Source organism: Limulus polyphemus, unplaced genomic scaffold, assembly GCF_000517525.1.
Source record: "Limulus polyphemus unplaced genomic scaffold, Limulus_polyphemus-2.1.2 Scaffold2149, whole genome shotgun sequence".
Taxonomy (NCBI): domain Eukaryota; kingdom Metazoa; phylum Arthropoda; class Merostomata; order Xiphosura; family Limulidae; genus Limulus; species Limulus polyphemus.
Window position 1 is genome coordinate 31,926 of NW_013667759.1, and position 14,319 is coordinate 46,244.

Below are 14,319 nucleotides of genomic sequence, written 5' to 3' on the forward strand. Positions count from 1 at the left end.
AATCAGAAAACAAACTTAAAAAAATTATTTGTTTTTCTTTAGTGAAACTTTCATGAGTGTTGCAACAGAAGAGCAAGGCACTTTCATTGATAACTGTGTCTTCAAAGAAATACTTCAATAAAATCTAGTCTATGATGTAATGCTGTGATGATAGTTCATTTTTAAACTAAAATTTCAATAAAATCTATTTTCTCATGGATGGTGAAGGTTATTGAATGTCGAATATGAGTACATTGTTGTAGAACTGTCAGACAATTCCAGAAAAGGCCGTAGGCCCACTAGCCTTCCTCAGGAACTAGCAGTTATCCCTGCCCGGAGGGCGAGTATTTCTGCTAGTTTAGATAATGCACAAATACAAGTTTCAATGTCATAGTAAGCTCGTTCATTAACATAGCTAGTTATTCTTGTACCATTTTATGTACCATGCCTAGCTCGTCCATTAATGAAGCTATCTTACATGTCTACCATGTTTAATTCTCCCATTGACGAAACTATTTTATGTACCATACCTAGCTCGTCCATTGATGAAGCTATTTTATGTACCATGTCTAGCTCGTCAATTGATGAAGCCATTTTATGTACCATGTCTAGCTCGTCAATTGATGAAGCTATTTTATGTACCATGCCTAGCTCGTCCATTGATGAAGCTATTTTATGTACCATGTCTAGCTCGTCCATTGATGAAGCTATTTTATGTACCATGTCTGGCTCGTCCATTGATGAAGCTATTCTATGTACCATGTCTTTGGAAAACGACACCAGGCTATGGTGAAAATATTAAGAAATGGCGCCAAATGCTCAAGTTCCTTCACACCCTGATCTTTAAGCTAATTATCATCGCCCGTGGTCAGACAAAGGTAATACAGCCAGGTATTTTAATACTTAATACATTTGAAGACTTATATAGAGTACATCAAATTTTGTTAACACATCATATTCCACTATCATAATTTGAATAGCTGGAAAATACTTGAACTTTTAGTATATTGTCTTCAGTATACCTCACCGTTGTTATAAATTGGGTACGCACAAGTCAATATTTACTAGTTGTATACTTCTCTTGCTGAGTGTAATTTATGGTTATATATATCGTTTTTAGCCGTAATTTTATATAATAAACTAAATGTTACGTGCAAGTTTGTCCCTGAAAAATATCGTTTCTCGGCTAGAAATATATTAAATTAAACCTCATGTGTGAGGCGTACGAAAGCTGGTGAACGAATCAACTGAATTAAAAAACTAACCTATTTACTTATTTTTTGAATTAAATCAGCCATACTTCACATTGTCTGTACTGTTTCCGAATTTCACTGGTGTATTTGTCGCTTAGACATCAGTTATTGCTTTCGTGTAAATAGGTTTGAGAAACTTTCAATAAAAACATGTAAAGCGAAGACAGGGAATGAATGGACCAGCTGTGATCCTTTCAAAGAATGCGTCTTTCGGAGAACTAATATCAAACAACTTTGCTTTCCCAACGTTTCTACGTTCCATTATTGTCATGTGACTGCCTATCAGAAAACTTTCAGGCCCATCGATCATAGTTTTTGGTGTAGGATTCACTTGAGGGCCTGTCTCTCTGAACTTCTGTGCTATTTTCTAATACATTGAGTTAGATGAGTTCGTCTGTATAACATATTTCGGTTAGTGATATTTTTTGTTTTCTCTCTGTCTGATTCCGTTTAAATCATCGAGAAACTGTTTTCTTGAGTCAGATATTCGAGACTGAACATTCTTCGTATGTTCATTTGACATTCTCTTTCACATCATTGTAAAAAAAAAAAGTTAACGCAAAGTGTGTTACCAGTCGGTTCATGTGCTTTTCGTAGCTTACAAGATTAACATATATGTGTATATAACACTTATACATACATACGTGTACGTATGTATTTAAACTAATTATATTACTGTCATAATATGTGCACTTTTAGCTCTCTACGTTAATTACGTTAAGGCAGTGATATGTGTAATTTCTTTGTGAACTCCTGAAGATTCATGCTTTGATTAAAAACAACCAACTAAGACGTGTACCAAACTAAGTGGATAGTAATTGGAATCCATCAGTTAAGACAAAGCTTACACAGAAACAGAAATAACATTAGTTTATTCTCCTCGGTTGGTGTGAATGTATAAAGTACACAGCCTAGTTTTACTGCACGCGAGCTCTGTTTCCATTTCATGTAATTGTTGTATATGTAATCGAAAGTGTGAAGGTAACAGGTCACAATTCATTTTGCATTGATGCAAAAAAAAAAAACATTTGCATGTAACAAAATATAATTGTTTGTCGTTTGCAGGGATTATTATTTATCTGAAGCATATATCTTTGCAGGCCATGTATTTTTTACTTTATAATATTTGTGCATTTTGGCCAGCAAGTCTTCCAACAGATACAGGGAATCCCAGTAGGGATTAACTTCAGTCCGCAAGTTGAGGATTTGTATTTATTAGCACTAGGATTATCATACATTACAAACCTTATTCCGAAAGATCTTAGTAAAGGCTTAGATATTAGTCGTGTTTGTAGTTAATACATGAGATTCTTATACCGAATTATCAAGGCTTTCGAGAAAGAGTCTTACAAACTTATCCATCTGAGCTCACTCAAAAAACAACAACAACAAACAAACAAAAAACTTCCACTAAAAACAAAACAAACTATCAATATTTAGGTATCACCATCATTAATCGCACATTCACGTTTAAAGTTTTCAATAAAACGGACATTTCAACTTTGAATTTATAAACCTTACATTCTCAAATACGACTATTCGAAACAAGCTATGTTACAATGTTTACAACTCCGAGCTTATAAAATATAATTTGTTCATCGTTACCAGATTTTCTGGATGGAGCTCGTAAACTCAGTCGAATTTTCATATTCAAGGTTTCTTAGTGAGCGCATTATACACAATATTCATTCAATTCTGTAGCACGTTCAACAATATTCTTACTACAGATCTTGGATTTAGAATTTTTAAAAAGTATCACGACTTTTTATAAACTTCCATGTTTACACTAATTTATTAGGATACCAGCTGGAGTACCCGTCCACTGGACGGAAGTTATGTAAATTCATGAATAATGAAAGGTTATTTTAGGGCATGAAAAGTTGCTTCCCTTATATTTAATTGTAAAAAAACGCCAATAAAAACTGCTAAACCCAAAATGTGAAATCGCAAGTTTGCATCTATCTCCCCATTGATCCAATGAACTTCCATACCAAATTTGGTAAAGATCCATTTACAGGGGGCAAAGTAGTGGTAAAAAAGGCAAAAACGCCCATAAAAACCGCAAAACTGAAAATTTGTATTTACTCCCGCATGGACCTATGAACCTCCATACCAATTTTGGTGAAGATCTATCTACACCCTGCGAAATAATTACATGGACATATAACAGTTTAAGTTATCATTATTATATATAGTTAATATTGGCTATATAACAGTCCCGTTTATAGTATGACAATACGTCATTAGTGTAGCTACATTAGTTTTTAGGATTACTTTCTTTGTCACAGTAATTCTTTTTGTATCTTTCCTTACTATGTATTATCATTTTGATAGAACTTTCGCCTCCCTAAAAACATACTGTGTTTCCTTTTCGTCTTTTACAGAATATCTAACGTTATTTATTACTTTCTTTCGTCAATTCCATGTGTTTTTTACAGTGGATAGTTCAAGTAAGACTGGTGGTATAAGTACTTATTAATCTTAGCCTGTTTTCTCCTTATTACATTTAACATTGTTATATTATTATAATCAGTCCAGGTAATGCTTTATGTTATATTTATTATTCTCCACACACGTGGTTTTTAGTTGTAGTGTGGGAAAGTTGGTACTACTGACTATGTACCGTTTAAATTTTAATTTCTTAAATTGTCACAGATGTGACTGGTTTCTGACGTTATATAAGAAGGGCGGCTTAACAAGTTTTCTTTGTCAAAAGACGTGCTTGGAGAGAAACGTTGCATTTCTCCGATTGATTTTGGAAGGGTTTTTCACTATGTCCATGCCAATTGTTTTTGATATTTAAAGTCCGTGAAGGGCCGTTTTCGGTGTGATGTTATAAAATGAAGTTTTTTATTTAAACAGGGGATAGTAAAAGTAGTATATTGTCAATATTCCCCTAAGAATTGACATACACTGTTTTCATTCAAGATTTAACAGCAAGGTTAATCAAGTTTGAGAATCCTGCCATATTGCTGACGTTATGTTATTCACACTGAATTATTCTTGTATATTAAAAACAAACTAACAAACGCATGGAGATTACTGGTGTAATTTAATAGACAATACATTATAATATCTAACCACCTGCGAACTAATTTTGAGGTGATTGCGATTTTAGGAGATCATATGTAAGTGTTTAAGAAACAGCGCGGTATTCAGGTACACTGATTTCTAGCAGGTAACTTGCAGGTAATACACAATAAGGCAGCAGATTCCGGAAATGTTCAGCATAGAGTGGTTCGAACATCTACAACATGGAAAAACAAAACAAACGTAAGTTAATAAATAGAAATTTTTTTTTTTCCAACAATGATGAATAACAAGGGTTTTTTGCTCAGACTGACTGGCTTCGAGGTTCGTTGTTATGATTGGCTGGCTGCCGAAGCTTAAAGAAAGGTTTATTTATTTCTGCGTAAGACCAAGACAGGAATATAAATGATGATGATACCATAATTTTAAATGAACCCTAATTCATAGTGCAGTATCCCAAAATCCTAGGATACCTATACACCAACGATGATTTTTATTCTAACTTCAAAGGAGATAAATCTCAGCTCACACTAACTACATAGGAAGTGTAGAAGTTGCTGGAACACACAGCACTTTATATGTAACTATGTGGGAAGTATCAGTGTTATTACAGTTGCCTAAGAGGTGGGGTTTTATAATTGACAGCAAAGCAACTAAAAAAAAACAATAAAAAATGGTGTCGCATGTAATATTTTTCCTAATGAATAAAATTGGGGAATGGAAAAGGTTTTTCTAGTTTTTACCTCAAGTGGAAAACAAACGGGAAAAAACCAGTCCCATTGATAACAGCCGCACTGTGTACCAATCCCTATGTAGACTAACTGCAAATATACGTCTGCCTGAAGATGTTAATCTCAATTGAGTCACCCATGCTTGTTATAGGGGATTATCAAAAGATTACTGACAACAATTCTCCCCACCGTTACTGTGAACAGCCATTAAGCCTTTATTGTACTTAGCAAACAACGTTCGAGCTACTTTTCCTTTGAAGTATCTAACACGCATTTTGGGAAGAAACCAGAACCTGTTTTTAAAGAAGTATTTTATTTAATCACGAACTTTTAAGAGTTGCTCCTGCTGTGTAGTTATGTTACAGAGAAAAACAGATTATTGTGAACAGCAAACAGCACGAATGCATTAACCGCTATAACAAACGTGTCTTTAAAAGGAAGTTTTATAATTAATGGAAATATAACGTGAACTTCATGAAACAAAGTATCCATCTTACCAACTGTATTTGAGTGGGGTAAGTTGATAAGAAATAAAACAACCAATATCAACATTACAAAGCCAACGCACATGACATAGTACACAGTCTATTCAAAATTACAATAAATTACAACCTCTCAAAGTCAGTTAAAATGCTTTGAAATATATATTACTGAATATAAGACTAAGAAATTTAAGTCATTGCTGGTAAACATGTACTCGTGATAACTGATGCAATATTTATATTCAAGATTAGAAAAATGACAACCAGACTGGTCATGAAGCAATCACAGACTAATTTTAACTGGAGTAGTTACGGCAGAATGATGTTAACAGGAGTAATTTGGAGCTGGTCAATTGTAATCAGACCAGTCACACGTTGATTATTAATAACCAAAGTTTCCACCTCTTGAGTCAGTTAAGTGTAGTGAATTGATCAGTGGCGATGATAATAATTTTGGGGAGAACAATGACAAATAGAACAGTCTTGGACAGAATTATGGTAGCTGAAGTAACAACGAACTGATTAATAGTAACTAGTTAATGGTAGCAGGGGCAGTCTCGAACCAAGGTGACGATTGGAGTAGTCACAGACTATTTGATGATAAGTGGAATAGTCATGCATAGTTTGATGATGTTTGAAGTATTTGAAGAGTTATGAATGATAACTAAGTATATTTGAGCTGAATAATGATAAACTCGTGGAGTCAATAAAAACAGCCTGAGAGATCAGCACTGATTAATGAGCTGAGGAATAGTCACTAACAGAGAGGTCACGGACTGGGTAAAGTTCATTAGATTAGTTACGATCTGCAGTACATCAGATCTCGTTATTGACATCGTCAAGTTTCACTGTAGTAGCAGTCAGTGTGAACAAAAATAACCGCAGTCTCTATGTACGGTAATATGTGGCATGTAGTCTAGTATTTTATTACTAGTCGCGACCCTCAAAACATTTGTGGCAGTTTGCATGCCCTTCGCTTGAATTTCCATTATTCCGTCATTTCAGGCATTATGTGTTAGATCGATAAATCTTGATCTCTTTGAAAAATATTTAAGCAGTCAGACAAAGAAACTCACGTAGACATAACTTTATTTAATAAAACCACACGTATAGTAAACAATATAGTATAGTAATGGTATTTATTATAGTGTGCAGAGTGTGAAACAGTTATGAACGCTCAGTGTTTGACTCGGTTTTACGAACTGAAACAAAAACACACAAACGAATAATAAAACCCGTAGTCAAGAAACAAGAACAAAAAGTGTTTATAGCAGTCTATGAAACGAGCAGAAGCTAAATTATTGCAAAGTAAATAAATGTAAAGTTCTAATGAAGGCAAACTTAGATGAATATGCAGAAACGCCTAAATGCGTGTTTACTAACTGATAAGCATATGGTTTTGAACGAACTGCGCTTGCGTATTTTATACACAAATAAGTCGAGAAAGCCCATAGAAATTTTATTCAGTGCAATGTTAATTTTTTTAGGAAATTGCACGCGGATTAAGTGTTGTTTGTGTGAAATACTTTGCAAAAAACAGAATAACTAAAGTTAAAGTCGAAGCCAGTCGTCACGTGATGACAACAACATTGTGCCATCGTGTAGAATACTCGTTGCATTAAAAAATTGACTAATAAAAAACAGGTAAGTTGATTCTGAATGGAAAAGCCAACATGCAATCGGAAATCCTCGGACAAAAGTCTTTCTAACAATATGAGATTTGTAGCGTTTGATCGAGAATTTTGTGAGAAAAATCCCATAAACAAACGCAAGCGTATTAGTTATATAGATTTTCTTACTAGTACCGTATTTGAAACTTTACTTTACCATCAAGCTAATATATTTTACATAAGTATCCTTTTATACTTAATAAGTAAAACCCTTATTGGAATAGTGTTCTACTGTGAATCAAGTAGATAAAATATAAACTAGAATAGTCTCGAAATCAATTTTTCTTACCGTAGGAAATTAGAAGTGTTATCTATCCTAATACTTTGACAACCACCTTGAGCTTGAACGTATAAGCAAAAACAAATATTTCTAGAAATGTTTATGCAGTTTCTTTCTCTTATGAGATTCTGTACATTTATAGTTATTTATGAAATCGAGTTTTCGTGTTAATAATGCTCTCAGCAGATCGATAACGTGTAAAATTACGGTTAAAATCCGTTAAGTAGGAAATGACATTACACACATTTTAAAAATCTGGTTAAGAGCAGTGCTTATATGTACAAGTTTTGATGTTTAATATATGTTAATAAACAGCTTTTGTGTTGCGACAACGCTCAGCGTTGATTAAAAAGAAAAACAAAATAATTCAACGATAAATAAAGATATTTTGTTTGTCTGCCTTATGAACAGTTTTCAAACTTGTCTGTTATACGGTATTTTCCTTTTCAAAAGAAAACTTATGGTTGTGTTGATCTGTTTTGCCCTCCAGTTATAATTTTGCCACATTTACTACATGATTGGTATCACTTTGTGCTGGAAGGTGAATCCCCACTCGACAGGTCTTGTTACTGGGGGAAATGACACGATGAATAAGAATCTGTATATACCTGTGAGAAGTCAGGGTGCCATCAAGTTTGTGTAGATCTCCATCATCATTGGTTGAGATGCATCAGACACTCGTATTAATCCACTAACATTTGTCACCGTTGTACGTTGAGTATGATACCTTTCCCCTTTGTGCCATTGAACGATCTATGATTGTTGCCAAACAATTTGAATTTGGATTCATCTATAAGGAGCGCCATCGTTCAGCTTTCCTTATGCTATTATTTAATCAGATACCGATTTCAATCGTTTGGTTTGATTATCCTTCATAAGCATTGTTGTTGTTTTTTTCTTAGGTGTACATCCATTGAGGCCACTTCGTGTCAATGTGTATTTTATTGTTTGGGAGGTAAAATTCACAGCTGTACTTATATTAACATAATCTCTATTAGTCTATCATGTAAGAAGTATACGATAAGTTACATAACATTATCTTCGAAGAGTTTTTATCTCAACCAATTCTATTATCAATAGTACTTGGTTCACGTAGCCTCTTCAGACTTTCCATACAGCTTCTAATGAAACATGAAATTTTTCCCCAGTCTATCGCATGTATTAGTATTCATTAGCTACAAATATGATTTTTACATGTTTGCCATATGCCATTTCTGTCCTCTGAGCCATAAGTGTATTCACCACACTACTGCTAGGAGTAGTATGACTGCCTGTATTTTTATAAATACTATACAGGTGTAGGTAGCATTGTCTGATTTGTTGAATGATAACCATTCACAATTATCGCTTGAGGGAAGATTTAAACAGAGGAGAGTATACATAAAAAGCGCTGTTAATGAGCTACATCTGTCTTGAAAGGTTTTTGTACGACGTTTCGAGCCGCAGATGGAGATCTATACCAGCAGCTCAAAACTTGCCCTAAAACTTCCCAGGCAGAAGCATTTCGTTAAGAGAGCCTTTCAAGTAACTATCCACACTGTAAACTAACAACAGGAGGCTGTAATCTGGTTCAGTTCATTTTTGTACAAAATAAAGGAAGTAATTCCATGATATTTGCATTGTATCCCCAATTTTCTCTTATGTTTCCATAATTATTTCCAATACACTATACCTATGTATGTACATATTTCTTTTTCTCTGTTTTTAGAATTCTTTCAAGAATTGCTGGACGAATCTCAAAAAGATTTTCACCACATGTTTTTACGAACTTACGGAATGTTGTACGATAAAAATTCTTACATTTTTGAGAACATGTTCAGAGATCTGAGAAATTATTATAATTCAGGTGGAATCTATCTATCAGAAGCCCTCGGTTCGTTCTTTGATACTCTCTATCGAAAAATGTTCGAGGTAGGTGTGTTTTTAATACAAACGGAAGTTTTCTTAACAGTATTACATCATCAGCTTCTATCTATAAGCTGTTAAGCATTTTCTATATTAAAAAAGCTGCATGGATTCTATATTAAAAAGTTTTCAGTCTAAATTGTATACATGTACGTCCAGTTTTCTCGAACTTTTTAAACTTATCACTAATGAGTAAAATGTTTTATTGTATATCTAAATTGAACCGAGTTTGATTTCTTCATTTAAATGTCACTATTTCAAGGCTGTTAATTTAACTTCTCTGTTGAGAAGATCTATACTCGTGCAGTACATTATTTGCTGGTGATGTATTCTTATTTTGACCATTAAATAACTTACCGAACTTAGCTTTTCAGTTTGCTAACTTTTTAATGTTATAGCTAACATAACCTAACCATCTTTTTAGTGTAATTGTCAGGTGTATCTAACATAAGTTTTAGTGTTACTTAAAATTATTAATCGTTTTCTGCAGGTGTTGAATAATCAGTACACCTTCAGCGACAGCTATCTGTCTTGTATTAGTAGTCACATGGAGGAGCTCAAACCATTTGGTGATGTTCCCAGAAAACTGACTTTAGAATTAAAACGATCTTTCATTGCAACTCGTACATTTGTACAAGCTCTAGCTGTTGGAAGAGATGTTGTTCGTGAAATTATGGAGGTAAATCCGTTCTTTACATTGATTTTAAATCTATTCTTACACCACGTTTCTGATATTGACCCTTTTCTTACTAGTGATTTTGTTTTTGAAAGAATCTTTCCCTGGTTAAACAGGTATTGAATATATCAACAAACAACAAAAGAAACGTATCTGTAAGAAGAATTTATTTTGAAATTAAACTTAACTTTTATCATGATTCATAGGAATGTTGTTTATGTTTTATTACTCTAGTTTAAAATGTCTTCTAGTTCGAAATTCCTAATATTCGTTTCAACTATTATTTTATGGTTGCATCTTTATTTATAGAACAAGTGAATGTTTTGCTTTTTACATGCTCATAAATTAGGTGAACAAAATGCAGAATTATATTTACTTTCTGGATAATTGTAGGAGTTACGCACACTTACTCCTTTACTCGTGAGAAAAAGCTATATTTTGTTTCATATATTCAGTTTGTTTCTGAAGAAATGAGTTGCTTTTTATTAAACTTTTTACCAGTGTGAGAAAATAGTTTTAAATTATTTACTGACTCGTTAAAATCATAGACAATCTACAAGAGATATAAGCATGTTTTCATGAAAAAATCTTATTTACTGATTCTTCATTACGGTTGTTTTAAGGATTTAATCATGCATAATAAGTTAAGATCTGTGCGTAAAAAGCATAAGAGATATTCTCATTTATTGACTTTTGTGTGAAATCGTGATCAATCTCTGAAGGACTTGACTGTATTCAGCTATTCAAGATCATAAAAACAGTAGTCTACCATCTGTAATGGAGTAGACTGCGTACTAATTCATGACAATTAAAAAAATTAGAGGTTGTCTTTTTTTTCACTGATACGTGATTGAGATTAAGATCAATCTCTGAAGGAGTTAACTTGATTACTTATGAATAATCAAGGTTGAGAAAAAATGGGAACGGAATAAATCACATTGAATATTCGTAGACTATGTGTAGGAGGTGAATGTGGGATGTATTATGGTTTTGTTTGGTTGGTTGTTAAGCGCAAAGCTACACAATGAGCTATCGGTCCAGTGCACACCACGTGTATCAATCAATACATGGTTTTAGTGTTATAAGCCTTTAGACTTGCCGCTGAGCTACTGGGGGCGGTGGCCTATGATAGCACAGAGTACTCACCTGGTGTGCGAACGATCTTGGGTTCAAATCCGAGCCTAGGAATTAATAAAATTACACATTCATGCATTGTAAAAATTGTAAAAAATAGTTTTAATTAGTTTGCATCTCTCACGAGACATCTAAAGATAACGAAAATTTTCTGAGTTCACGACACTTTATGATATTGCTTGTGGACACTTTTTTGTGTGAAATTGTGAATGATTTAATTTGGAAAAATATATTTGAAGTTTATAAAGCAATCAAAATTGTCAGACGATAAAAGAAAATGTATTCAATTTTACTAACGAAGTAGAGCGAGCGCGATCCAGTGGTTAACGTGCTGACCTGGGTTCGAGGTTCTGTGGTTCGCGCCCCATTAACGCAAAAAAAAAAGATATCTGAAGCCGTGTATGCGTTATACGAATGATGGGCAAATCACAATATTTGATTAGAGTACCTTACGAGTTGGCAGTGGGTGGTGTTGACTAGCTACCAACTCTATAATCCATCACTTCAAAATTAGATTTCTAGCGCAGATAGCCCTCAAATAGCTTTGCGTGAAAATCAGCAAGCAACAACCTAATGAAATAGCTGATGACATTTTAAAAGGATTCTGTTCGAGATCGCTTACATTAAACAGTGTTACTAAAAAAAATGTCAGTTATAATCATCTTTTTGGATCATTTGCAGTTATTATTATTGTTATTATCAGTTATTATTATTGTTATTATCAGTTATTATTATTGTTATTATCAGTTATTATTATTGTTATTATCAGTTATTATTATTGTTATTATCAGTTATTATTATTGTTATTATCAGTTATTATTATGCATAGACGTTATATTTATATTATTTGCTGCAGTAACGAATTCGAATGTAACTTGTTTTATTCCTAGTCTCCTAAAGCTACGTTTCGTTACGTTTTTGACAAAAGTAAACAATAATCTAAAAACTTGTTATTCTAAAAACTTACGAGTAAAAGCACAAGATTCAATTATTTTTTATTTTGCTTGAATTAACTTTAATATAATTCAGAAGAGCTTGCGAAACAGCAAGCCAACCTTCTTATTCTCGGAGAGAATCAAGCAACCACAGCGTCAACGGGAGAAAACTACATTAGATGGTTAGTTTGTTGTTAAGAACAAAATTACACAATGGGCTATCTGTGCTGTGCCCACCACGGATATCGAAACCGGACTTTTAGTTATCAGACTTACCGCTGAGCCACTGGGGGCAACTACATTAGTATTGTAAGAATTTGTAAGTGAAAGCAAAGAAGAGTATGTAATTAGTAGATGTGCAGTTTGACCAATTATTTGACAGACAAATTGCATACCCAGCTCTACCCTTGATGAAAGCCCAACAGATCCGGTGAAAGTCTACAGGTAAAAAAGAACTCTCAGTCCATAATGGACTTTTTGTTTAAGCTCTTGTAATGTTTTAAACGTCTTCCTTAAATTTGGCAAATTATTTGAAGGAAACTGTACTACGCATTCTTATATATATATATATAGATATCTTAGAAACGACGTAAAACTGAGCTAAAAATGAGCGAAATCTCTGGGAGGATGTTCAGTAGTGTTCGTTCTCCAAGAAAATTGTTGTAAGAAAGGGGAAGTAGATCGGAAATGAGGAGGTGTAGAGGTCAAGTTAAGAAGTTTGGTAGAAGTGGCAAAGCAATTGCGTCACTTCTTGTTCAAAACAGCCCATTTCACAGTAGAGATGTGATCAAGATTTCTACTCTCTGATTTTGATCCATTTAATGTATTAAATTTAATATTAATCTTGAAATTTGCTTCTACGGAAAACTAAATTATGCATTAGGAAGTAAAAAGTCTCTAAAAAATATTTTAAGAGATTCATTCGCCAAAGCTAAATAATAATATATCAACCATACTATATCTGCCTTATCCATTGCCGACGAGGCCCTTCGCTCAATGCCAGGGCATATTAACGGGATACAACAGGCATAGAAGTTAGCGATTTAGGCAAACTGTTTATATGACCAGTTACATGAGCAACAACTGTTATAGTGTAAACTAGATTACATAAGTGAAGTGTAATAATTGTCAATTTTAATTAAGTCATTTACAAGTCAGAATTAGGGTATAATTGCTTAATTTCACAGCTAGTATACTAGGGACCGTTTCACTAATTTATAGTTGATTGAATATATTGAGCTCTGAATGAAATGATAGTATTGAAAGAAGAGTAGCGTCGGTAGAAACTTTCTAAGTGTGTCTGGTTGAATAATTCGATGGCAGGATTAAGTTTTATTCGCCAAGAACAGACTTCTTTTTTTACTTTTCCCCTTCCTTACTGCATACAATGACGAGAGCTCGTGATCGACTTTTTATTCCAGCATTGTGAATTCCAGTTTCATTTACTTCACATTTCCGTTCAAAGTAACCGATTCAATTACCAGAGTGAAATAAGAAGAAAAAAAAATGTTGATCGTTTTTTCTCTGCTGTATTATTCATTCCTGTAGAAAGGGATTGGTGTCTTAGAACTGGTCTGCTTGAAGGAAACCAGGGCCACGTTTTTGAAATGTTTTTATCTTAATTGTACAGATTCAGTAAATCGTCGAGTTTTTTTATGAAATATTGTTTGCATATTGAAATCATCAAACTGTTTGGTGAATGTTTTAATATCTTTGGCAGTATTTGAATGAGATAAAGGTTTTATTGCATTAAAATTTATATTAACGAATAAAGAGACCCCTTTATTAAGTATAGTTTATACTTATTTTAATAAATTGTTTCTAAAAGAAAATCCCGTTTTATTTAATTCTGTAAGGCATACAATCCTTGTGAAAAAAAGCATATGAAGTGAAACATGTACTGATTTGTTGGATTTCGCGCATATGTACACGAGGGCTAGCTGTTCCTAATTTTGAAACAATAAATTAGACTACAGTAAGAGTTCCCAAGCTTTCTCAGCACAAGGCAGAATATTCCATATCCTGGCTGAGGTCCCCAATAAACATATATAGATATTGAATACCATAACAATATTATGAATTTACATAAGTATTTATACATTGTCAAAGTACAGTTGCTAAATATAACGATAATTAAACAAATAAAACACTAAACAGTAATCATGGGGAGAAACCACAGCAAGAAAACACAACGAAAAAAAAAAAAGAAGGTAAAATCAGTAATACGAACATATTAAAAAATGT

At 33.4% G+C, this 14,319-nt stretch overlaps 1 protein-coding gene across 1 annotated transcript in view; it reads left to right on the forward strand.

The window, feature by feature from the left end:
• Window positions 1–14,319, forward strand: part of LOC106466093 (glypican-6-like) — an 83,541-nt gene that overhangs the window by 14,755 nt on the left and 54,467 nt on the right. The window contains exons 2-3 of the mRNA XM_022394048.1: window positions 9,134–9,336; window positions 9,821–10,009. Coding sequence (XP_022249756.1) covers window positions 9,134–9,336; window positions 9,821–10,009 — 392 coding nt within the window. The remainder of the gene's footprint in view (window positions 1–9,133; window positions 9,337–9,820; window positions 10,010–14,319) is intronic.